Source organism: Enoplosus armatus, chromosome 4 (genome assembly GCF_043641665.1).
Source record: "Enoplosus armatus isolate fEnoArm2 chromosome 4, fEnoArm2.hap1, whole genome shotgun sequence".
Classification (NCBI taxonomy): domain Eukaryota; kingdom Metazoa; phylum Chordata; class Actinopteri; order Centrarchiformes; family Enoplosidae; genus Enoplosus; species Enoplosus armatus.
In genome coordinates, this window is record NC_092183.1 from 13678819 (window position 1) to 13704752 (window position 25934).

Below are 25934 nucleotides of genomic sequence, written 5' to 3' on the forward strand. Positions count from 1 at the left end.
GGGTGTTATACCATTAAAAAAAGATCAGCTGCTTTAAATAAAGCTGTGAATGTCCCAATTGATCCCTGTCTTGTCAAATGTTGAAAGACATTGCTGCGGCTGCCGGTCAGACTGAAGTCCCTCTTTGATTTGGTTTGTAAATGACAGACATGCATACTTGGTGAGCCCCATTTGGTTGCAGAGTTGGTGCAAACACAGGTCGTACAGAAGTGTTTTTCATGCCTTGGTGTGTACATGGGATGTGGGAATCTGATACACTCTTTCCTCCAATGAGTGTTTCTCACCTCCTTATCTGCGGTACGTACGCAACCTCAGATATTCCCTCACTGACCCACTAGACACCATGGGGTGTTAGAGACCATCACAGGGGGAGGATGTGGGTGCCGCTGTGTTGTTTGGAGTGTGGTTTCCTGAGGAGAGAAGGAGCAGTGAAGGAGCTCGGACAGAGGGGAGGGGAAGTACTTGTCCCAGTCTCCATTTCACCCCCGCTTCCTCCTTGACTCCTTGTACTTGCTTACCGCCTACGGTTGTGCCACATGCTCCCTCTCTTTAGTTGTGACCACTCCTGCTCCTTTTTTACGCACATCCACCAAACACAATCTCACAAATCTAGCTCAGGAACTGAGGCCAGTCTGGAGGAAATGCCTACATCCCCTCATGTCTCCACGTGCCTCCTCTGTGATCCCGAGTGATATTTTCTAGCCCGGCCTCTCGTGGGGCCCCGGTGCCACAGAAGTATTTCATTTCCATCATTTCAATCACGAACTTCACCACCTACTGCTTCCTGTGCTCACATACAGTAACACCCTCTTCACTTTGGTTTACTACTGATGTGAGAGGAAGAATAGAAGTAACATGAAAATCTGTTTTTCCAACATCAGAAAAGCCACAAGATAAAGAAACACATTTGTTGCTCATCTTTTGTTTATGTTTTCTGTTGCAGGCTCCAACTCAGGCATGGTGTTGGTTCTCGACCACCTGGTGAAGGATGATGGCCCTGGACCTCTGCTGATCCAGCCTCAGAGAGAAGCTGTGGCCGCAGAGCCTGACCTGGTCCTGTCTCATCGACAAAGGTCCGACTCTTCAGCTTCAGACCGCAGTGTGACCTCTGTACGTTCCAGGTCCAATCTGGATTCTGTGGCCTCAGAGAAGAGTCTGGGCTCAGCCTTCAGAGCCCGGCTGGACTCTGGAGCCTCAGACAGGAGCCAGAGTCCGTCCCAGCGTGGTCGGCTTGACTCTGGAGCTTCAGAGCGAAGCATCAGCTCACAGTCCTATGTCAGACAAAGACTGGGCTCTGATGTCTCTGAATCAGGCGTCAGACCCCGTTTTGGCTCTGGGGCTTCAGACAGCATTGGTCTGTTGTCAAGGAAACGGACTGACTCCGGGACATCTGACCACAGTGTGAGTATGTCCTCTGAGGAGAGGGGTCCAGTGGAGGAGGTGGAGGTTGCGACGAGTGGTTCAACTTACAGCACAGATTCAGAAACCGAGGGCAGAAGCCAAGATCCAGTCAGCCTCCAGACTCGGTCCAACCAGGACCACATCATTGACCAGGAGCAGCCTGATGGGGCTGTTTTATCTCGGAGAGATCCTGCAAATGGCCTGCTCAACGGCAGTGCTGAGGGAAAAATAGACTTCCCGAAACAAAAGGTAGAGTATACAGTCTGTTGTCTTTGAGTCTAGAATATACAGATAGCATTAAATAGCATGTAAACATACCTGCAATGTCACACAGTTAGATGCTGGTGTGATCTTTACTCTTCAGTACCACTAACAACACGCTGTGTCTGTGTGGGCTACAGAGCAAGTTTGTTTACTTTGTCTCTCGTTTCCTATGTTGTAACGCTCTGGCAGCCTGCCAGCTGCTGTCAATCAAACAAGACTTCAACACGCCACCTTTTCTTTTCCTTTTAGTAATAAAACAATATTTTACAATACATTTAAAAAAACATGTTGACGCTACTTTTGACTACAAAAATGGTTGACTAAATGTGACTTCCGTTGGACTTCTTGACACATCTGTTAGACAGCTCTTTCCACCGCCATTGTCAAAACACCAAATGAGGGAATATCTTTTGGAAGAATGGTGTTCATCCCTCCAGCAGCGACTTGTAGAGTCTATGGTAAGGGGCTTTGTAGCTGTTCTGGAGGCTTACTAAGACGCTTCATGTTGGCTTTTCATTGTCGCCCATCTGTATCTCAGACCAGTTTGAGCCAGCTGATACGGTGTTTATCATAACCACACCACTAGAGTGGGGTGTTGAGCTACATAGCCACGGTCACGTGCACCAGCAGTCCAAGCTCTCCCTTTCTTTCTTTCCATTTCATTATTATCCCTGACAGGAAACCCCGACACTGCATTCTTCAGTGACACCCAGGTCACATCGGCATCCATAAACACACCACGCTGAGCTCCTGTTAGGTGCTGTTTAACTTTTGTTACTTGGCTACACAAACAAACTGTGCACCTGAGTGTCTCTGCTTCACCTCAGCGGCGTGTCGTCCTCACCTGCTGTCAGAGAGGGATAGACAGCGTTACTGGCCAGAGGTTCTGTCTCTCTTCATTGCACAGTACACACAAACACTCAGAGCTGCTGTTTCTGCACTGACAACTGTTAAGCAACATTTCCCATCTTGGGGGCTCAGGTCACCATGACGCCATTGTGTCGCCTCTCTAAATGTGTTTACCCAAGGCCGGCCCGGTACTTCTTTTATTGTTCCCTGCAATATACGCTGATGCTCAGTCTCCTGAGAGTAATGTAAACACTCTGGGGCCCGTCATGGCCCCACTGCCAAAATAAGAACAGAGGCCCACCGCTTCACTCCAAACACAAATGTTACATAATGAAAACACCACTGGTCGATTCTGTATTTAGGAGTGTGTGTGTGTGTGTGTGTGTGTGTGTGTGTGTGTGTGTGTGTGTGTGTGTGTGTGTGTGTGTGTGTGTGTGTGTGTGTGTGTGTGTGTGTGTGTGTGTGTAAGTGTGTAGTTGTCACCACAGCCATCAGTGCAGGCTCCAGCCCCTCATGAATGCTGCCCTGTAAAACATGGAGCTGTTCAGTATAGCAACCAATCAATCCAGGCGCAGTGCATGTTAACCCTTGATCTCCTCTACTTCCTCTGCTGATTGTCTTGTCATCTTTCTTTGTTTTTTCCCCTTTTTTTAGATGACGATTAACAGTGATCTTCCCCCCACTCATGGCAAAGCAAAGGATTCTGGTAAGAAACTATTCCAGCTCTTATTCCTGAACTGATTAATCAATAGAAAATCAATCAACATCAGTTTTGATCGTCTTTTAAGACATTGATCAAGGAAAATTCCAAACATTCATCATTTCCAGCTTCTCCAATGTTAGGATTTGCTGTAAAACTAAATTGCAGCTTTATAAACTCTATATCCACAGATTTATTTATTTTATGGACTGCTCATTGAAGTTGTCGTCTTCATCAGGGGGTCTTGTGTGATAATATCACACCAGATGGTTCATCGCCTGTAGGACTCCAGTATATGGAGACAATCACAGCCATTAGTGTGACTGTATAGGGCCACTCACAGGAGAGGGCTGGATGTTATTATATACACCATTTCTCTCTTTCTACCAGACAGTGCTCTTCGCTCTGTCCACCGTACTATAAACTGTGGTTTTCCTCCCAAGCAACACATCTTTCTTTTCCTTTGTTAGGATGACCTCAGTGAATATCTTCTCCTCTAATCACTAGTGTTTTTTCCGTTGGAGGGTCTGTGCCAAATCATGAGCTTTGTACACATTATCTGACATTATTGAGGATCAGAGAATGAAAAAAAATAACCATGAGTGGAAGAAACATGTCCTGAAAAGACCACAAAATAGGAACTGAAAGGAGGTGAAACGGGGGAGGTTAAGTCAAGCAAAATAAAGGGGCTGGAACAAAACCTAGAGAGAGGAGGAAAAGAGGAATGGGATTTGTAGAGGGCTTTTGATGTGGAAGAGGAGATGATGAGAGCAAGAGACTTTAAGTGTGCTAAATTCAGCCTGAAGAGTGGAAGGGATCTAGGCTCTGCTGTATTGAGTTTGAGTGTTTTTCTGTGATATCAACTCCCCTCCTGCATTGTGTCTTCACAGCACCTGAGAAGAAAGATGTTATATTGGAACAATTCAACCGCACCAACTCTGTACGTGACCGAATGCGCAAGTTCACTGAGCCAAGCCAGAGTCCAAATGTCCCAGCTTTGAAGAAAGCTCCTCTGAGGAATGGGACGACCTCCGGCAGCAGTGGACAGACAAACCTCTCCAGAGCTACTGAGCTGATTACACACACAGCAGCATCCCTCAGCACATCTGGAAACAGGCCAGCAAGGCCACATGTGGACTCTCGCACCTCTGTCACATCCCAGAGTCAGGCCACACCTCAGCCAAGAGGTGTGGCTAACAAACCTCTGTCTTCAGCTAGCCAATGGCAGAACTCCATGGGTGGGACGAGGCATCCAGCTGAAAAAGATGTGCACGCCTCCAGTAACTCAAAGGAAGACAGAACCCCAGGGAGAGCAGCTGGACAGCAGGTCACCCAGGGAGAGGCAGACCCGGACATGAAGACTTTCCTCACCATCGAGATCAAGGATGGGCGCACTACCGCCTCCTCTACATCCTCCCCTAGGGGCAACATCATACCCATCACCAACATGACCCCACGCATCACCACTAATACTCTGGGACAGAGAACAGGTAGGAGCCTCAACCCTACTGCAAAAGTGCTCATACTCAAATATCTCGCTTGACATGATGCAGTATTTTCCAAATGGAACGCCTATTTCTTTTGTTTGTTTAACCACCTAATGCACCATGCTTTTTAGGTGAAACTTGATTATATTACCTTTTTAAAGCACACTCTTAATTTAGCAGCTTTATGTCTTTCCGTGCTAATATCAACCCCTTAGATCACAATGGAATCCCAGTCGCTGTGGGAGGCGACCGGCACCAAGGAATCGGTCACAAGTGGGACGATGACAATGGTTTTTCTGAGGCTAAACAAGCAAAGCACATGGATGAGTGGGGATAGATGTTAGGGCTGAATATGAAGCAGCATGGTTGTACTGAAGGGTGTTTGTTATAGAGTGGGCATGTTGCTGCAGAGGGGGGGGGGGTGAGGTCAGTAATAGCAGAGAGTATATTGGGACAAAAGAAACAACAATTGGCTGTTTCAGACAAGACTGAATAGTAATACTGTTACAGTGCAATTGAATAAGCCTGCTAGGTCACACAGTATAGTGTTTTGTTTGTTACATATTGTCTGTCCCCCCTTTATCTAAAACGGCACTCACTTACTTCCATCATTCATTTGGGTGTTCATTTAAATGAGTAGAATGTTTTCGGGAAACCAGTCCATTGAGCACTTTGCCCGAAAAGACATGAGAGCATAGAAACCAAAGTCGTGACTTAACCAGTGGTGGCCCAGCAGTTTTAGACAGTGACGTCCTCAGTTTGAATGTGGCTGTAGACCTTTGTCACATGTTATTGCCTTCTTTTGTAGTCATGTTTCCTGTCTCTCTGTACTGTCAACTGTCAAAAGGGGTCCATAATTACCTGGCTGAATACTTGCCCTGATGCTCCATGCTAACACTATGATATGCTGTGTTCAGCAGTTGACAAGAAACCATAACTCATAATATAAAACAGCTGTCAGTGAACGGCTGTAGTTAACATTGTAAACTACATTGAAATGGGGTGCATTTTATGCATTTTGCTAGAGTCAACAGATGAATTCCCAAATGAGGGAAGAAAGATGGGAAAGGACATGCAACATAGGTCTTCGAGCCTGACGCGAAACCAGGGATGATGCAGTTCATCGTCAGCGCTTGCCCTGTTTTCTAAGTAGTAAACATGGTGGATGATGGAAGAAGAAAATCTATAAATATCACTGTGCAGCAGATGAAAACATGGTTCCTCAGCTGAAATAGTTAAAAAAATAATGCATGAGCTCAGGTGTACTGAACTAACCGTATCAGATTTTTCTTAAATGAACGGCAAAAAAAATGTACTTGCAACTTTTGATTACTAAAATATGTAGCATTGTGTAGGCAGACATACTTGAGTCTCTATATTGTCAAAACATTAATGGGCACGTTTGCAGCGGGCCAGTCTCCTAAAGGCACAATGTTCCTGTAATGTAAAGTACATACTCATAGTGCAGACAGAACCAGCAGGGATTCATTAATTGCATTAAACAAAAACATGAATAGCGTGAATCTCGGCCTGTTTCAGAAGCAAAGCTGCTACAGCTGCTGCCACGGTCTGTCCAAACAAGACGTCTTAAGTTTCAGCTCTTCCCAGCAACCGGGACCTCCAACCCAAACAGTTTATTTAAGACTCAAGCTGGACCTGTGCAATTACAGCCTCCTCACCTCTTACAACCAATACTCCCCCCCACCCCTCAGGACACATTCTGGCAGCCCCACTGGGCTCTGTCACGAGGGTCACACAGTTTCTTTTCAGCTCAATTTGCTTTAATGGTTTTGGGCTCCTTTTTTGGGAACCTGCCTGCCTCCCGCTGACTAAAAGCTGTCTGTGATCGTGTCTTTTCCAAGAGTCTTAAATGTACACTGTGCTGCGCTGGGGTGCATCAATCCTGTATTTTATGATATAGCTTTTGTGTGTGTGTGTGTGAAAGGATGGGGGTGGGGGGGTCTGACAATAGGTCACAAGGATATGCATGTGCGAATGAAGAAGGCTGTTTATGTTAAAGGTGGCGTCATTAGACATGAGTCCGTGTTGTTTATGACACAATGGCAGCTTATATAACTGACTAATGGCTACCACCAACACAGTGCAAGACCATGCACACATCTCAACTGTACACATGCATATAGGTGCCAGGACCTTTCTTGGCCCTCTGGATTTTGTTCTTATTCAACCCAAAGCTCCATCTATCTGAATTAAATGTTTTATACTTAAAATACAGTTTAATTTGTGTTACTATGTTTCTATGTCTGTTTCAGAGTTGACCCTTGGCCTCAGAGCGACACCATTCAAGAGCTCCTCATCCAGCCTCTCCTCCGGATCCTCCATCAAGGTACAGGCTGCCTTTGCAAAATATCTTTTGGTGAATGATCACAATGTTGAGGCTCCAAAGAATCTTGACAAAACCTGTCAAACCTGCATTAAAAACACATTCCCAGTTCCTTCCAATTAAAGATTAACATTGTGTTTTCATCTATTTCATTCCTAACTGACTCAATTGAATTCCACTGTGTTTTTGCTGCGTCCCTGTCGCAGCAATCACCTATAAAGGTCCGAAAAGCAAGTGAGCCGGGACAGTGAAAGACAGACAGAGTGTGAGAAAAGGAGGGAGAGGAGGGAAGAACAGTGTTTATCAAACACAGAGTGGGTAGCCAGTCACATCTGTCCTTGTAGGGTATGTGAAGGAGAGAGAGGGAGAGGGAGGTGCTCCGGGCATTCCTCGTTTTCTCTCGGCAGGCCATGCCCACTGAGATATATCTGGGAAATATTTCCTAAATCACACCTGTCCATCTTCATGCACACCAATTACTGCTGCATTAAAACACAATGTTGACACGAGTTCTTCATGGCATCTTTTCTTAGGGGGCTAAATCCCAAAGATGCAACTCTTGCGTCTTAATTTGCACACTCTAATGGGCTGAGAGTCTTTTGCTGATGGTGGAAAGTGACTGCTGTCAGAGAGGGGAGTACAAACCGATCCCCTCCTGTCTCACAGTGATCTCTGGGGTTAGGAAGAACTCCTAAACTCCAATTTGCTTCATTCCTTAACCTCCTCGCTCCTCCATGAAAGGAAGTATCCTCATGAATGGAGAGCAGGGTTTCAGAGGGTGAGGAGAGGAGAAGCGGTTATGTTTACTTTTTAATGGCCGTGTATTCCTCCCCTGTGTCGAGCGCAGTGGTAATCTGGTTACGGGATCAGGGAGCTGGTTAATTAGGGCTGGGAGGAGGCTTCACAAGGCTGCAGGGTGGATTTAAGGTGCTGGGAATGAGACCGTCTCCATCAGTTAGGCTGTTGTTGAGACACACAAACACAGGGGCAGGTACGAACTAAGATAACGCAGCAGAGTCTTTCTTGTACAGAAGGGATTTTGCAGGAAGAGGACAAAGATTCCGCAGGAGATGAGGTTTATACTTGTCTGAGCTGAGTGCTGTTACAACATTACCGTAACGGCATGCAGGTAACATCATTTATTTTAAATTATGGTAAAAAAATACATGTGTAGTTGAAGAATCTGCATCTTTAAATTGTTTTTGTTTTTTTCATTTAAAACATGTGTCACCAATCACTAATTTAGCCTTAGATTGTAACTATCCTGCTAACACTAGCTGCAAAATGTAACAGACCAGGCGTGACTGCATGTCAGCACCACTAGGCTGTGCTTCTCATACATGCTTACACATTTAACTGAATCATCATGTATAGGCTCAACATGAATGCCTTCATTGATAAACCACAAGGCTATGACAAGTCAATCTTTCGCTCTTTTTGTGAACAACATTTTTCATCTGCTTCTGCCGGATTTTCTCAGGTTTTACTGCACAAACACTGAGTCTGAGTGACTCGGCTAATGAGATTGTAAAAGCAGCAGCAGACACTGTTGGTTAGCATCAACCAGGCGGAGGCTGATCCAGAGACCACCTGTTCTGTGACTTTCCCTGGTTTAGTCGAAGTTCAAGGTTGTGTGAGAGGAGGTGACATGTCAGGGGAGGATTCATGATAAAATAGCTTATATAAGTACCCTTCTCACATTAGTGTGTATGTTCATTACAGCAAGAAGAGTGTGCATGTAGCATGAGTTTTAATAAGCTCATCCTGTTTAGTGTTGTTGATTGTTGTTTATTGACCACAGAGTTTCCTGTCTGGGACTCTGATCTGTTTGGGTGGTCCGGGCTTCTCCTCTGTGGTCGAGCTTCAGCACTCACAACCTCCACTATTTCCTTAGTGGTGTTTTTGTAATTCAAATAAAACATGTTGATGCTGATAGCATCAGCTCTGGCAAACCGTGGACTGCCTATAAATTCCAATCTATTTGAAAATCAACAGAGAGAAACATTTTAGATAAAATAAATAATGGAAAGACTCCAAAGCAATGATGGACAAATGTGAGTAAAAGAGAGAGAGAGCTGCTCCTTGTTATTTATTATAAAAGCAAGACTAAGATTAAGTTGGCAAGGTCAAGATGCAGGTAGTATTTCAGTGCGGTGATGAGAGTTCACTTCAGACAGGTGAGACCGGCAGCTGATTATTGATGTCTCCTGCTCCGAGTGATCACAGCTGCTCTTGCTCATCTCAGCTGTCCGTCCATGCTGACCACTGCACTCGGCCTTGAACACAATCATAAATAATACCGTAGCTTTATAACCAGTGTGATGACAGGTCAGCCAGTCTCTTTCCTGTAGTCATGGTGACTACTGCCAAGCTCCGGGTCACACTGGTAAAGTGCTGCTGCGTTAACATGAACACACAGTCCCACAGTCAGTGACAGATTGTCTCACTGTCACACAGGGGGACAAGGACCCCATTGTTAACATACTGCTGATCCATGACACATGCTGATTACCCAACCAGTTCACACGTGTCACAGATTTAAGGTCTGTAGTGCAGGGTGCAAACTAGGGAGAAAAGATGTGAGAGAATCTAACGTCTGGATGAACTTACTGTGCTTATTGCCAGCTTAGATTTAGATTTCTTTAAGAGATTTTTCCCCTCTTTGCTATGTTGGTTCTTCTTTAGACTGAAATCTTTGCATTACTTTAATTTTGAGCTCTTTGTAAATAACAGCAGAGGGTTCACAATATCCACAGATACTGTCACATATAAAAATTAGAACAGATAATATTTCATCCATATATCAGTTTCTGCCATAATAATCAGAGATATAGACTTATATACATGCAGAAAATTGTCGTGTATGTACTTTCTAGTCTTTTTATTTGTCGTGCTCCTTGCCGTTCTGCCTCACTTTGCTTTACTGTGGGTAAAGTGCTTTAGTACTTTGTTGCTACCATGCATCAGGAGCCATGTCCTTCTTGGGTTTTGACCCACTTTCCCTGCTGCCAGTCACATTTCTCTCCACTCTCCCTCGAGGCCAGATCCTTCCTGGGAACTGTTTAGCTCACCTGTAAATCCCAGGAGAGACCACTGTTGCCCTTTCACATTTCACATTGTTCCGCACTGAATGCCAGTCCTGATTATTTTGATCTTAGATGATTCATGCATTGTCTTTGCGCGTTTAGATAAATACACATGTTTATACAGTCACAGCATTCAATTGTTAAGGTACCGACATTTACAGTGAAGTCTTCTGTTGTGCTTGAACTTTTTAAAATCTGTTTAATGCTTGTGATGTACTGGCATGTCATTAAGAATTACAGGTTCATCACATTTTGTCATGTGTAACCTTATGCTTCCAATCAGCCTGCATTCAGAGATACAATGCGTACAGTGTCATTTCATTTCTCTGTGTGGACTGCACTATGTCAATAGATCTTCACAGGCATTTAAGAGATGTACTTGAGCATCTTACACTATAAACAGCATATACACACAGACGTCTGTCAACGCTCTTGGAGAGCTCTTAATTTAACACAAAAGCACTTGAAGCATCCACATGAGCAGCAGCTGGGCCCCTGCCGCTTCATCAGTCAGCCTAAAACAAAATCTTGGAAGGGCTTTAAAGTCCTTCCCAACATCCTTGCCCAGAGCCGTGGAGAACTGAGCCCCAGCTCACCCTCGCTGGTCACCCCTTCTGCTCTGTCATGGCCCTAAACACTTTGTCCTTCATGGACTGATCTTCCCTCTGGAGGTCTGCCTTGAATCTCATTCATGCAACACAACTGACCTGATTAGTCACGACTCAGTTGCATTTTGTCAGAAAGTAATTTGAAGAGGAGTGAAACACTAACGTATAACTCTACTCAGCCCAGGCCTAGAGCCACATCTAAACCCTCATCGCCTGCCAATCGAGGTGTGAAGGACAAGGGCTCTAAATAAAAGGAAAGTTGAAAGAGGGAGGGGTGAGTTTTCTAAATTGTTGCCACTACCATTCCCCCTCTGGCCTCCACCAGTGCCCCAGGACTGACTGGCTCAGTGGAATAATGGTGGGGCAGGAGATAAATAGACGTGTCCACGGCACCTGGAAACAAGGGGGTGGGGCTACTGCTGCCTGGGAAACAGGATTCCTTGCATGCTCATTGGCTGTCAGGGTGTTGGCCAGTAAAGAGGGGAGATTTGCTGGGGGTATAAGAACGTGCATTGTTTTGGAAAGTCTCTGTAGACAGATGTACAGAGAGGACACCTACCCTCACATCTGAGGCAAAGGCAAACTTTTTGATTTCTCTGATCTTACACCCCAACTTAAATTTTTGGGACACTTTTTTACACTAAAAGGACTTGGGCCAGTGTAACATTGAGTGCAGCTGGTCTGGCCATGCCTGGAGTGAACCTGGACTTTCTCCCAGCCTCACAGGCTCCAGAGGCTTTGGGCAGCCCAGATAGTGCTTGTGCCGAGTCTGGCCTGGAGGAAGTGATCGGTGATCTACTTGCTCAGGGGGAGGCAGAAAATGAAGAGGAGCAGTTTTGCAAGAGGGAATTTGAATTAACATTACAGTGTGCAGTGGGGGAGATCCATAGTGACCTGCAGGTCTTTGGGAAGCGAGTGGATGCCCGTCTGGAGGAGGCAGCAGCTCAGATGGCTCCTTTGGCCGAGGCCTTTGCCAAGCTGCAGGAGGAGAACCTGAGGCTGAGGATTCAACAAGAAAGGCTGGTGAGGCAAGTGGAGGCTCTGTGCCAGGTAATGGGACTACCTGATCCCTTGCTACATGTACTGCCCAGCAAGGAAAGCTCACCTTCAATTTCATGTGAAAACAAAACTCCAACCAATGATTCTCCAACTTCATCCAGTGATTCTCCAGTGTGCACACTCCAGGACAGTGCACTTGAAGCACCACATGATACTTCTACATCTTCTACATCTACTACATCCTGCACCCCCCAAGAGTCTCCATCCAGTGCACCCCAGGACACTCCAGCTAGCACTCTTGTGGATACTCCATCAAACATACCCCAGCAACCTATATCTCACCCCCAGGACTCAGACTCTGTATCTACTGAGACAAACACACCTCAGAAGTCGGAGCCTTCACCTGTCCCTCACCCACCCACCTTTGCAACCCGCTGCTCCCTCTCTGCTCCCTCTTTGATGGCAGACATTTCTTGCGACAACAGCACGGTACTGCTCTTTGTTAATGGTTCTGATTATGACCCCTTTTAATTCAGATAAGCTGCTTGAAGAATGGGGATGTCTTTTGTCTCAGTCTGGACAATACCTGTGGATCAGCTGGCCATGAGTTTTACGTGCCATGCCATTGACACTCTGTTCTGCTCACGTACCTGTTGACCTACTGTTTCATCTCTCTTAGCTTTCCATTGGTTTTAATCTTACATTATGTCCTCACTTCATTTTATAAAAGCTTGACCATCTCAGCTGTCAGTCGGTTTTGACAGATTGTGTTTTTGTGGAGGACTTCGGTGCAATCTGTCATGGAGGTATTCCAATCCCCCAACACCATGTGTTTCAGATCATGTCCTGGCTGGCACCTGGCATGTACACGTTGATAGGAACACGAACATGAGCCATAAATGAAAAGGATTTACTTGTCTGGCTTCAGAACAAAATTTAAGGTCTTATGTTCTCGTTATAGAGATTGATGCACAGTTTCATGACTGACAGGATAACCTCTAGCCCCTCATCTTTAGCCATGTTTACTCTATGTACTCTTGAGATCCCGTAACAAACCCTGGATGTGCGTGTGCGTGCGTGTGTGTGTACTGGTGACATTTTGAGGGATATGGAGTATTTGTGGCATTATCTTCAGTTATTCAACCTCCCAGTGTTCATATTCCTGTCTAATCCTGCATAGACAGCTGGGTCTGTCAATCACCTGCTTCAGTAAAGGTGATGTACTTGCTACTCCCCCCAGCAGACAAATTATTGTGTTAATGAAGGATGACCTTATCTGACCATTTTCCCAATGCCTTTTTGCAATATCAGCTATTTCACCCAAGTCAACTGTTCATAAGTCTGCTGGTGGAGACTGTATTGCAGGTCTAAGTGGTTTTCAAAAAGATTGTAGTCCTTCTCCCACTGGAGGAAAACTAAACAAAAAGAGCATTTTTATGCCACAGTGACTCAGATGCTGAAGAGTATCCTGAAGCTGAATTAAACATGACTCGAGCACTAAGGTTATCTGGGATTTTCTCACCCCACACACATTCCCTCATTGCCTGACTTGGAGCCCTTGTTTGTTCTGTGTTGTGTCCCAAAACATTCCTCGTCGGTCAAGTGCCTCTCAGTCCAGACTGTCCCATGTACAGAAAGGTCTTTAAAAACCAGTGGCCACCCGTGATCACAGAGCACTGTGGCTGTGCTGGGCATTGTCCCTCCCTAGTGAGACCTGGTCTGACAGGGGCCCACTAGGGAGGAGGGCCAGACGGCTGTGGATAGGAACGGGGCCAGCTGTCTGAGCTATATCTGGACCTGGACACAATTACAACAAAAGCATTAAAGCCACAGCTAGAGCCCATAGTCTGCCACAGGTATTCAGCACCATATGAACATTTAAGAGGTGCTTTCTATGTGATTCATGGTCACTCAGAATATGCTGGTAGCCTTTGATGTTTATTCTCATGCTGCTCTACTTCCTCTTCGGCACACACCTCCCTCTTTTGCTCCTACGTTCACCACTACTTCTGTGGTGTACATACCAGAAAGGGTAGCTTTGGATGTTTTTCTGCAGAGTTTATATCTGCTAATGCATTGTTTCCATCTTCCAGCCATAGTGGTGTACCGTACCTGTCACGTAAACTCAGTATCATTTAGACACTCAGTGTGTCAGTCACACTCCATGAACTGCGTTAACAGTTACTTGGCTGAGTTGCTCTTGCTCTCATGTGCTTACTGTCACCCTCTCTGACATGGCTGGAAGGCAGAGAGTGGGCAGTCTTGGTACAATAAGAGATTATTAGAGGAAGCCTATTTCACACTCTCAGGCCTATTATGGCTGCAGTGTGTTTAACCAAAATCCTCTTGTGCTTATTACGTCCTAAATGTCAGCAAGCTTCAGTTATGGTTTTTTAAACCCTCATCCTGGTTTCATAAGTGTACAACTTAAAGCCAGAGCTCCAAGGTTACAATTTCTTTTCTTTAATACTTCGAAACTCTACAATCTGAGACTAATTAGTGTGACCGTGCATCCTTTTGCATGTCTGTGTGCATATGCTCCTGCTCACGCTGTGTGTGTTTTGTGTTATGTGTCTTGTGCAGATGGAGACAGAGCCCATTGTGGCCTCTGAGCCGGTGTTTTCAGCTGGACCATCTGTCCAGGTGGCGTGTCACGTCCCAGCCATCCCCAACGGCTCCAGTGCTCATGCCAAACCCAACGAGCACTCTGGAAAACTGACTGCTGAACAGCTGGCTGCTATCGAGGATGAAGAGCTCCTTGACAAAATGGTACTTCACACCCAAGTTATAATTCTGGATGATTTTAGATTTAAAAGCACCACTTTGTAATGAATACAGAAGCTTCAGTCGTGCAGAAGGTTTGTGTATTAACGCAAAATCTCGGCAGCTATTTGAAAGCATATTTGGAAATGTGATAACCTAGTGTTGTGTGTATGCGCAATGCTTTGTTAGACCTGCAAGCATAAATAGAGCCATGCCACTTTGGCTTTTTGTGAGGAATGACATCTCATTATTTCCATTTCTTCCTTCTACAGCTCGATGAGTCAAAAGACTTTGAGGAGAGGAAGATGATTCGTGCAGCTATGAGAGACCTTCGCAAGAGAAAGAGAGGTAACGGCATAAAGGAAACAAATCTTCTATCTATTCCATGTGAAAGTTTTTGCTCCATTCATTAAAAGTAGACACACTGCCTCATCATAATCAATCCTTTTTCTCATGATTATCGGTATTTTCTTTCGGTCTTTTCTTTACAAGTTTTAGACAAACTAGCAATTTCCACATTGTTTCTATCCATTCTGCCCTCAGAGGCCATGCTGGGATGTACTCAAGAGGAAATAGGTAGGGCAGGTTGGTGTGCAGTGTGCAGTGTGCATTTAACAACTGATACTTGCCTGCGTTTGTCTTTTTGTGTGCACCATCCTGTCATTGTCAAAACCATTACAGTTTTTAAACAGTTTATCTCTCTGATCGCTGTGGTGGATGATGAAGGTTGACAGTTTTGTTAATGTGCATGACTCCTGGTTCACACTCACCTCAGTGTGCTGCAGCATTGTTACTGAAATGTCTCCCACATTTAGTGCATTCTCTGTTTTGCAGTGAGCACTGACCATATGGTTTCACCAGGCGTCTGGTTGCATTGAGCTGACAGTTGAACCTACTAATTGGATTCCCAGATCTGAGTCTACGCTAGACAAATCCGGAAAAGTTCACTGCCTCAGTAGCATCGAGTATTAATGCCCTAACCTCTGCAGATGTAGCAAAACATATCAGACAGAACTAAATAGAGAGTTTAAGTTTAAATGTCTAAGATGAACACTCCACATACTGTGCTGTTTAAATACGTGTACACACTGGTAAAAGTTGGAGGTTGCAGTGCAGGTGTTTCAGTTTTCTGGACGTTGCTGAACTTGGCACAGTTCCACAGAGGACGATCTGAATGTGTTTGCTCTTTTTGATCTGTGATGTTTGTGCTGTACGTATTACTTGACAGCTCTGACTCGGTTGTGAGCCTCCCACCTGTGGGTGTTTGTGTGTTCAGAGGAATTTTACGGCACAGTGGAAAGAATCCTGAAATGTATCGCCTCAAATTTGGAAGCCCTGTTTTAATCCATCTTTGTGGCAGTCAGATGAGGTGCTGGCAGTTTGTTTAAGACCTCTTGTCCTCCTCCTCCTCTTTTTCCACTGACATCATCTCTCCACCTTCCCCACTACCTCTCCATCCCTTCTCTCTTCTCCCCTCTCCCCTCCTTTTCCCCCACCCCAGATCAGAGAGAAAAGGAGCGCGAGACCCGTCTGCAGGAGCTCCGGCAACAGCGAGAAGAGCGAACACAGAAGGGTCGTGCTGGGGTCGGAGCAGGAGAGGTGGTTATGAGGAAGGTGGAGAAGTCAGCGGATGGATCCAGCCTCAGCCAAGTCACTAAGACAGACCGCTTCGCCCAGTCTGGTAGTTTTTTCTTTTCCTGTGCATTTCTGAACCTTCTTTAAACCTTTCTTTAAACCTGTATTTAACCTGTCAACAAAGAACCAATTCTTATTTACAATTGCAACACACAAAAGGCATCTTGGGAGGAAAAGGGGATAAACAGTAAATTATAAGAACACTGACAGTCATGAAACAGAACGTCCAATATATAAATAATTTAAAATGTTTATTTGTGTGTTTAGATGATGGGAACAGATCAACACGCAGCACTGTCGTCGAGGCCAGTTATGTGCAGAAAACAGACAGTGAGTCATCACTTTATTTCGCTCTCTCACAATACTGTATATAGTCATTACAATATACATATATATACATATACATCATTCATGTCTGTTTGTTTGTTTATTATTTCAGGAGGCACAGTCCAGTCAAAATCATACAGCTTCTCCTCTTCCACATCCTCCTCCGCCTCTAACACAAGCAAAAAAGTGGGCAGGTAGGTTACGAAACATCGGCACTGTATTTACACTAAGTTTAAAATCCCTGCCCTTTCTCAAATTAACCTGCTGCACATGTCCCTGCCTCAGTGTGTTTGATCGCGAGGATGACTCTTCATCTCGCAGCGGCAGCGGCGGGTTGGCCGCTGTGGAGCGAAGGCAGGCGGAGAGGCGCAAAGAGCTGATGAGGGCTCAGACGCTGCCAAAGACCTCTGCCATGCAGGCCCGCAAAGCCATGATAGAGAAGCTGGAGAAGGAAGGAGGCGGGTAAGGATAAACAGAGAGGTATTACTACCAAAGAAAGAAAAGGAGCAGGCCAAAGCATGTAAATATTAACACAAACCTGACTTTTCTTTTTAGCCCTGGAAATCAGGCGGTTGCCAAGGTAAACAAGGTTCAGCGTTCCACCAGCTTTGGTGTACCCAACGCAAACTCTATCAAGCAGATGCTGCTCGACTGGTGCCGCGCCAAGACCCGCTCATATGAGGTGAGCCAAGCAGCCACAGCAACCCACTGTGTTCTTAGTCCTCATCTTTAATGTCGGCCAGGAAAGCTGAACCTGACGAGATACGCTTAGATAATATTTTCCTTCCTTGGGAATGTTTCCATCACTTATCTGTGACTGTTTCCATATTTATCCTGTTTGTCTTCTCCCTCAGCATGTGGATATTCAGAACTTTTCATCCAGCTGGAGTAATGGCATGGCATTTTGTGCCCTGGTGCACAATTTTTTCCCTGAAGCCTTTGACTACAGCTCCCTGAGCCCCAGCAACCGCAGGCAAAACTTTGAGGTGGCCTTCAGCAACGCAGAGTGAGTACACATAAAAAATGAATTTGTCCAAGTAACATGTCCACTAACCACATCAGTTCTGTTATTGTTGTTAAGTTTTGACTGCAAGTGAGAGCGTCAACCGACTTTGTTGGAGAAACCACATCAACTGCAGCGAACCTTCGCTTACTTTGTTAAGCTTGGCAGAGAAAATGTGAAGAATATGAGGAGAAACCAGCAGAAGAAGCTACTGCAGGCTTAGCTTTCCTCTTAAGCTTAAGACATTATCTTCTACCCGAGGCAGTCGTGGAGTGAATAAACAACGGATCATACAATCCAAGCCAGTTTTTCTGCACTGCTCCAAGCCCAAACCAACACGTTTCCCTTCCTTTGCATTATATAGATTTTTCACATCCTTCTTTCATTCCCCTGTAAAATCCACTTTAAGCTTTTATTCTGTATTGCTCTTTGCCAACATCTACTTGAGCCTGAAGCACAGAGACGGACCGAAAACATGTGGAAGCTCCTCGACTGATTGTCCCGGTGTTAACTTTCCCTGTCTCTCCCAGGTGTTACCGAACCACCTCAAGGCTGAGCAAGCCCCAATACTGCTACTACTCTAATTACTCCACCTCTAAACCTCCACTCTCCATCTGTCCTCTACTCTGAGTAACTGCTGTGACACCCTCCATCTGCTCTAAACCAGAGAACCATGAGCAAACCCTCCCCAAACAACCACCCACCAGGTTAAAGACAAACGGACGAGCTCTCGGCTATGCCTCCAATATTTTCCCTCCTTTTTATTCCTCATCTCTCTCCTCTCCTTCTCCTCTCTCTTTCTCATCACTCTTGCATCACACCATTCTCACTTGTGATGCCCCCCACCCACCTGTGTATGTGTGTGTGTGTGTGTTCACATGCCTCCCAGTAGGATAATGTCCATGCTGATGTTTATATTATATTATTATCATTTATACTCTCTACACCTGTCACCCAACCACAGCCCCTGTCTTTCCACCTTTGTGTTGCACTATCACTCACTTCCTCCCCGGGCACTCCTGACCCTCCCAGCAGTTTGCTGTTATCTGGAATCCCAACACACACACACACACACACACACACACACACACACACACTGACACACACACACCATCCTGTGCACCAGTGTGTTGTTTAGAGTCACCATGTGGTTGTATCGTTGTGTTTTATTTTTGCAGAATCCTTGTTGTTTTTTTCATCTCGTCTTGTGTATTTCTGACTGAACATAGCTGCATTGAAATGGTCCAAAGTCTCTTGTCTTAGTGCACAGAAAAAAACAACAACAAACAAAAAGGCTAAATGAGCATCGCCTGACGCTCATTTGACATTTTGTTTTGTCTCATGTATGTGTGTGTGTGTTTGCCACATACTGTACGTATCATGATGTTCATGAAGCATGTCAACTCATGGATATATTTGTGAACACAGAGAATGTAATGTTATTGTTTCTTTTTGTGTCCTTTCTCTCTCCCTCTGTCTTTTCACCCTGAATCTTTTTCATTTGGCTGCTCACTGCTATATCTGTTTTTTTTCCTCCTCCTCTCTTTCCCACACTTTGTCCACTATCTGTCCTGTTTCTGTATCTGGTCCTCCTCCTTCTCTACTTTTGTTTCTGCCTTTCCTTCCTCTCCTCGTCCCCCCATCTCTCTCCCCCCCTGCCGGGTGCGGGCACAGGAAACTAGTGGACTGTCCCCAGCTGTTGGATGTGGACGACATGGTGAAGATGCGCGAGCCGGATTGGAAGTGTGTGTATACGTACCTGCAGGAGTTCTACAGGGGTCTGGTGACGAAGGGCCTGGTTAAAACCAAAAACTCCTCCTAGAGTCGCACCCCACCCAAAACTGAACCCATGGTGAGAGAGGGGGTGAGCCTACGAAGGAACCTCTCTTTGGTTCTGACAGACTTAATGGGACAGAGGGAGTGTGTCTGAGTGTGTGTATCTGCATGTTTTAAGCAGCTGGTAGGATTTATATCAAACGTGCTGGTTCAGAAAACTCCTTTATTGGCTGCTTTTGGATATTTGATCCTTCATGTTAATCTGAAGCTACAGAGGTCCAAAGTACCAAACATGGTATGCGCGTGTGTGTCTGTGTGTGTGTCCATGTGTGCATTTCTACATAGCCAGCTATGGCCCAGGCAGAGAGCCAGGACCATCTGCAGCTCAACACTTTAAAAGGAACTGCTGTATCATAATGTTTCAAACTGAGGGGTTAAGAAACAAAGCAGAGAATGGAAAGGCTGCGTTGTCCACTGACTTTTTAATCAAGTGTGAGTTTACAGGTGTTTATGCACTTGGCTTGTAAAGCTTTTTAAAGATACTGTAATAGTGAAGTGCAGAATGACCCATGTCACCAGTAACAAAACAGATTTTCTGCTGTTGACATTAATTTTCCCATGCAAGAGGTTTAGCCTCGCGCTGCTGCTGTTACTCGACTCTTTGTTTGTGTGGGACGTCTCCGAGGGTTTACGGTATATGGAGATAATGCCACCCGGTGGTCACTCTCTGCATAGCTCACCTGTGAGGTCTTGTTCCCATTCCTATCCCTTATTTTTAGAGAGCTTAAAGGGTTATCCACACAACAGTTTAGAGAAAACAGGGACAAAAAAGGATAATAAAAAAAGAACAAGTAGAGGATAACCACAACAAGGAAGAGCCAGAGTTCGTGTGTGTATGGCTTTTTTCAACTATTGCTGTTTCACCAGTTTGGTTAATGATCATGAGAAAGCACCTGAGGATAAACATGAAATCTGAAGAGAATATCGTCCCTCCCTACTCCGTCTCTGGTCCTCTCCCGTCCTGTCTGTTCATCCTCCTCTTGCTCATACACGCTGTCTCTTGTATGCCTGTTCCTCAGGACCTACGCCGACTGCATGCCTCTGCTGGAAGTAGAAGACATGATGATCATGGGTAATAAACCCGACTCCAAATGTGTCTTCACCTACGTCCAGTCTCTGGTCAACCACCTGCGCAGATACGAGATGTCCATGGGTCGGCCCTGTGACCTCTGACCCCTCCCCAGCTCCGTCTTCACTGGATGAGCGCCTCCACACTGACGAGGGGGCGGGGTCACAGAGTTGCTCATCTCTGATGGACAAGTTGGGGATTGTGTGTGTGTGTGTGTGTTTGTGTGTCAGTTTGCTTATTATCTTTGTTGGCAGTGGTGATGTGTATTCATTATTTCAGTTCTCTTCTGAACACACATTGTCTTGTCTCTGAACACAAGTCCACCTCTCCAGCAAGAGAGCGCCAAAGTTTTTGTAAGACTACCTTTTAAGCTTTAAAATTTTACATCTTTTTTTTTGTACTCAGCTTTATACCAGGTAATATTTAACATGCAGTGGCTTTGTCACTACACTAGTGGACTGAAAAACACATCAAGAGAGAAAAGAGAAATATATAGTATTTCCCCTTTTTAAGTTATTTATACCGACATTGTTCTCTGCTACACTTTTGTAATTATTGAAATTTGCTAGCATTGCTGTTGGTAATTCCATTGAAGTAGAAAAATACACCCAACCATATGAAGCATTATTTGGTTTTCATTTCGGTACTTTTTCTTTTCTTTTTTTTTTTTACCAAACTCGGGTCGCTTGAAGTATTTTAATTAAGTTATTATTCTCATGTTGATGTAATCCATTAGCATTATTTACTACTTGAGCACAGGGATGTTCCTTCTTCTTTGTTCAAATGTATGCAGCACTGTTATTGTTGCTGTCCAGCGCTGAGTAATCTCACCTTTCTGAACTCTTTACGAACATTTTACCCCTCCTGTAGTACTGTATCATCAGAATCTTATTCTAACAGCAAAAATGATTGCAGTTCAACACATTTTTTATTCAGGTAGGAAAAAAAGAGGAGTAGGTTGCAGTCTGATGTCATACAGCTGAATTACTTGACAGCATTATGTACAAAACACCTCACAGCATCACTGCCTTGCCCTGCCAGACACACTCACACCGCTCTTTTAGAGGGCTCCTTATTTATGCTTGAGTAGATTCTTTTTGAAATATATAATTTTGTATTTTGTTAGTGTGTACATTATGCTTTTGTTTAAAGTGAGTCAATAAGCTCAAGCTACCACAATGTTTTGTGAAAGGAGTAGGGGTCACTTTTTGGACGAGTTAATGGGCCTGATGAAAGCCGGCTTTCTGTTGTGTAAACATGAGTAATCATGACTGCACATAACTACCAATTGTATATTTTACGAAGTGAAGCTAAAGAAAATTTTTAAATTAATATTTTTATTCTGCTTGTAAAATTAAGGTTCTGTTTGAGAAGATGTCTAAAATCTGACCAGAGCTGATTCTGATGAAACTTATTTCTTAAAGCTCTGTTTTAGTAGATTTAGAGAAGTTATTTGAGAATTATTCCACTGCTGCCAACTGAAAAACGAATTCCTTCCACAAAGCAGTGAGTGCTGTACATAAGAGCTTTAACACCTTATAATTTCATGTTTCTGTGCACCACAGTTAAATGTGAATTAAAATTAAACCAATTTGAGAAATGGATGCGTTTGTTGGGGATTATTGCTCTGAATCATCTCATAACACACATTTTCATTTTCCACACCAGATTATTCCTGTCGAGTGTCAGACATGCTTACGTTCATTCTCTACCTACGACTAGAGTCTGCGATCTGCCATATCTACAGTCTGGAGTGTAAAAGGAAACAGACATGAGAACATGAACACAACAAGGAGCAGGGAAGAGATCTTTTTTTTTTTCTTTGAGATATTTTATTATTTTTCTCTTTTACAACTTTTCCACTTGAATCCTCTTATGTGTATCAGTCCAACCCACCAGAACATGTAACATCAACCTCCGGCCAGTCAGACAGTTTTCAGCCTGAGGCTTCATTCAGTTTCACAGCAGGTAGGAAGCAATCAGACACACAAGAGAACTCGAGTGAGGTGAAGATCCTGCAGTCAGCTGACACATGATGGACCAAAACACAAAATAAAACATACACACTTCCAGTCTTTGTGTGGTAGAGTAGAAAAGCACTCACAAAGCAGCCTGTTGGATTATTATCGCTGCAAAAAAAGAACAAACGGCAACAACAATATGTGCAAATTCAGACTGTGGACCTTTTTAAAGGCCTTTTTGCTGATGCTAAGATTGTGTCCTTGCCCAAGGGCTGATCCATGATCTGCTGGCCTTGAAATGACAAGCATTTCTGTCATCAACTGCAGTAACCAGCTGGTCGTGGAGCAGCTATGGGGCAGAGTGGTACTGTGAGATTCCTACTTTTCTCCACTCTGACGGGTTATAGGTCAGTATGCTTGACTTCTGCGTTGGGCTCTGAGGAGGCATTCTCCGTGGCAAGAGAGGAAGTGGAGGGTTTGTACGCCGGCTCGTCTTTGAACGGACTGTCTTTGGCAGGAGAGAAACGGAACTCCTCCGGCACCTCGTCCTCAGGTTGAGCCTTCTTGTAGAAGCCCAGTTCCTCCAGCAGCTTGTTGATCTCAGAGCGGGTCATGTCAGACAGAGCGATCCGCTGTGGAGGACACACACAGCTTAAATGATAATTCCTGTGTAAATGGACTTTTCTGTTAATACTGCATGAAAAACTGCATTACACATTCTGTTCACTGTGATAAACAGTCAGTGCAACAACATGTGATTATATGCTGTTTAAATGCATTTTGAAAGCAATGGGAGATGAACATTGATGGGTTTAAAATTAAATATGATTTTAATTACATTAATAACATTTTGCCTTTATTGGACAGTTGATACTGAAGCTGAGACTGACTCACAGGTGAATATTTTGAGGCATCTTGCTAAAGAGCCAGTCATGTTTTCAGGGGTTGGTTAAGCTAGAAAGGGAGTGGATATTGGACATTAGGAGGCCAAAAACACAACTGTGCATTAATGCTAATGCTGCTCCGTGTCTGCTGGATGTGTTAATTAGCAACTGTTTGACAGGAAATTTACAATAACAGCTTTATAACCCCAACCCTTATGCTGAACGAAATCTATTCATAAAAGCTGTTTTAAAATGATGCTTAAAGCCCGTGTGTAGGATTTTAAAACTTTAGTAACTGGTTTAGTAAGACCCTGTCCCCCTCACTTCCACACATCTAATCCCTGGATGGGATGAAAACAACACATAGACGCTGATTTATCATGCTATAAATGCTATAATCACATTCAAATTCTACATATAGAAGCTTTAATATATTATAAAGCAAGTACAAAGCACATATAAATGTACTGCAAACCAAAGACTTACATCCAGCTCTTCGTAATAGTGGTTCAGGAGGACAAGCTCAGGGTCGGCCCCAGGAATGTGCTTCATCACCAGGTTATGGCTGAGGTGGTGTCGGTCAAGAATCGGCACAGAGACAAAAAGGCTGGAATACTGACAGCGTGCAGTTTATAAGCAGAACTATTTAAGAACAAGTAACAGCGGTGTACTTCAGTCAAAGGATACTAAAGAGGAATGTCCTGGACCACAAAGGCTTTGACCTGCAGACAGAGGAGGAGGATTAATGGTTTTCACTCAGGGCTGGTTTCAGTGACAGATCTGTGGGGGATTACGTGAAACCCTAGATGTGAAACGTCAAATGTTTCTTAACACTTTTTGGCAGGGATTAGGCTTCAGTCCGCCTCTGACGCTGGCTCTCAGTGTGTTGTCCGTTTTGTTCCTGTTAATGACATAACGAAGGGTAACTCACCTCTCTGAGCCTGTTCAGCTGTCATCCACCGCACGTCTGGAAGGAGACAGAACATAAGATACAGGAAATGGTTACAAGCTCATACTTTGAAAATGGGACATCTCTTGGATGAGGAACAAGATAACTTTATGCATATTTTCCCAGTGGAGCCGCACAGCTCCTTGTGGAGACACACACTCAGTAAGCCTCTGTAATGTTCTGGTATCACATCCTTTGTACAGAGCACAGATTTAGGCTTCTGTGCAGGATGCCTAACCCATTTTTGTAGAAATTTGAGCCTCAGGTATTGAGTAGCAGGTGTGACTAACACAACAATAGCAACAGATAACAGGCTTTTCTTGGGTGATGCTGGCAGGGTGGTGATTTGGTGACACCCTGGGGGAAAAGTGCATGGTTTCTGACAAAGAGAGGGGTAGAGTTACAGACCCTTTTTGTGCAGGAACCTGACCTAAAGCTGCACACCCTCAATCCCTTTCATCCAAGAAATCACTTTGTTGTTTGCAGATTTTATGGTAAATAAACTTAATAAAACACATATATTATACATCTACACAGCCTGTGTGCTTAATTGGGTACTATACAGTAAACGCATGGAGATCCATCCAGTTTACTTCACCCCTGTTCATCCTACTCCCCTAGATGAAGCTCTCACGCATGCGCCCAGCACGGAAATTTAAGGAATAAAACGCATCCATTCACACATTAACCCCAAGTCAGACTCAGAAAATGTGCTCACGGCCTCGGAAACACCGTCACCGTAAATATAAATCAGCCTACTTCCACGTATGAAGCGTAGCGTCATGCAGGCTGCTGTGTTACTGTACCTCCACCCTCGCTTTCGCCAGCCCGTCCAGTTTCTTCAGATCCACATCGTAGGCCGAGGCGCAGTGAAGTAAACTGGCCAACACGACCAGCCACATTATTTCTCCCGGTGGATCAGATCGTGGACCAGGACTCTGCTCCGCTGCTCCGGGACCAGTAATACCTGCAGCTATCTGGAGGTAAGTAAGGTATCTAAGCCGGAGAGAGGAGGAGAGATGATGCGCAGCTATGTCACGTCCGGAGCTCTTGCCACGTCAAATATTTCTCCCACAGGAGAGATAGAGAGAGGCGTGGAGAGGGCGCTCATTGGTTATCCGCGAGATCCCCATCAACATACAGCTAATCCCATAGATCTATGGTTAATCCTCGCAAATGCTTAAAGGAAAGATCACTTTATAAAACTAAAAAAAAAAAACTGTAATATTGCCTCTTTATGTATTTTATTTTTGCACGCAGAAGGTGGCAAGTGTGCTGTTTCATATTCAGAAACAATGATGATTGCTACTGTAATAAAGATATTATACAACCATGTCTGCATAATTACAAGTCCCTACATGTAGGAGAATGTGGTAAATTGATCTTGAGGGTGATCAGACACCTGTGATAAAAAAGAGTCCTGTCGAGAAATGTGATCTTGTATCAATAGTATCATGAAGCAGATCTATTTAACATATTTGTATTTGGCATAAAAAACATGGGGAGCTGAGTTGAATTACATTTGTCAGAATGATGATTATGTTTGTGTCACTAACCTTGAAGCAATTGTTGACTAAATTCAAGCCTACATGATCATTTTCAAATACTCTGTTTATTCTGTTTCTTTATATTCTTTTTATGTCAAACACATACATAATGGCTGTACACAACAACATTTCAGCATAATGCAACACCACAAGCTTCATAAATTACCTTAATTGAGCTAATACCTCTGACTCAGTTTCAACAACAACTGGACATTATAAGAT

At 44.4% G+C, this 25934-nt stretch overlaps 2 protein-coding genes across 2 annotated transcripts in view; one reads left to right on the forward strand and one right to left on the reverse strand.

Moving 5' to 3' along the window:
* smtnb (smoothelin b) overlaps positions 1-21975 on the forward strand; it is a 47240-nt gene extending 25265 nt beyond the window's left edge. The window contains 15 exon segments of the mRNA XM_070904500.1: positions 944-1650; positions 3169-3220; positions 4105-4704; positions 6975-7048; positions 14322-14507; positions 14774-14849; positions 16003-16182; positions 16404-16466; positions 16576-16657; positions 16749-16925; positions 17019-17145; positions 17318-17469; positions 19141-19273; positions 19275-19318; positions 20322-21975. Of these exon segments, the coding sequence (XP_070760601.1) occupies positions 944-1650; positions 3169-3220; positions 4105-4704; positions 6975-7048; positions 14322-14507; positions 14774-14849; positions 16003-16182; positions 16404-16466; positions 16576-16657; positions 16749-16925; positions 17019-17145; positions 17318-17469; positions 19141-19273; positions 19275-19318; positions 20322-20475 (2807 nt within the window). The 3' untranslated portion in view covers positions 20476-21975.
* Positions 21976-22219: 244 nt separating this feature from the next.
* On the reverse strand, positions 22220-25142 carry selenom (selenoprotein M). The gene is made up of 5 exons (XM_070904674.1): positions 24972-25142; positions 24148-24183; positions 23904-23938; positions 23703-23781; positions 22220-22964 (listed from the first exon to the last, which is right to left on the reverse strand). The coding sequence occupies exons 1-5, from the start codon at positions 25065-25067 to the stop codon at positions 22734-22736; spliced, it is 477 nt and encodes a 158-aa protein (XP_070760775.1). The 5' UTR covers positions 25068-25142; the 3' UTR covers positions 22220-22733.
* Between the last annotated feature and the right edge of the window lie 792 nt (positions 25143-25934).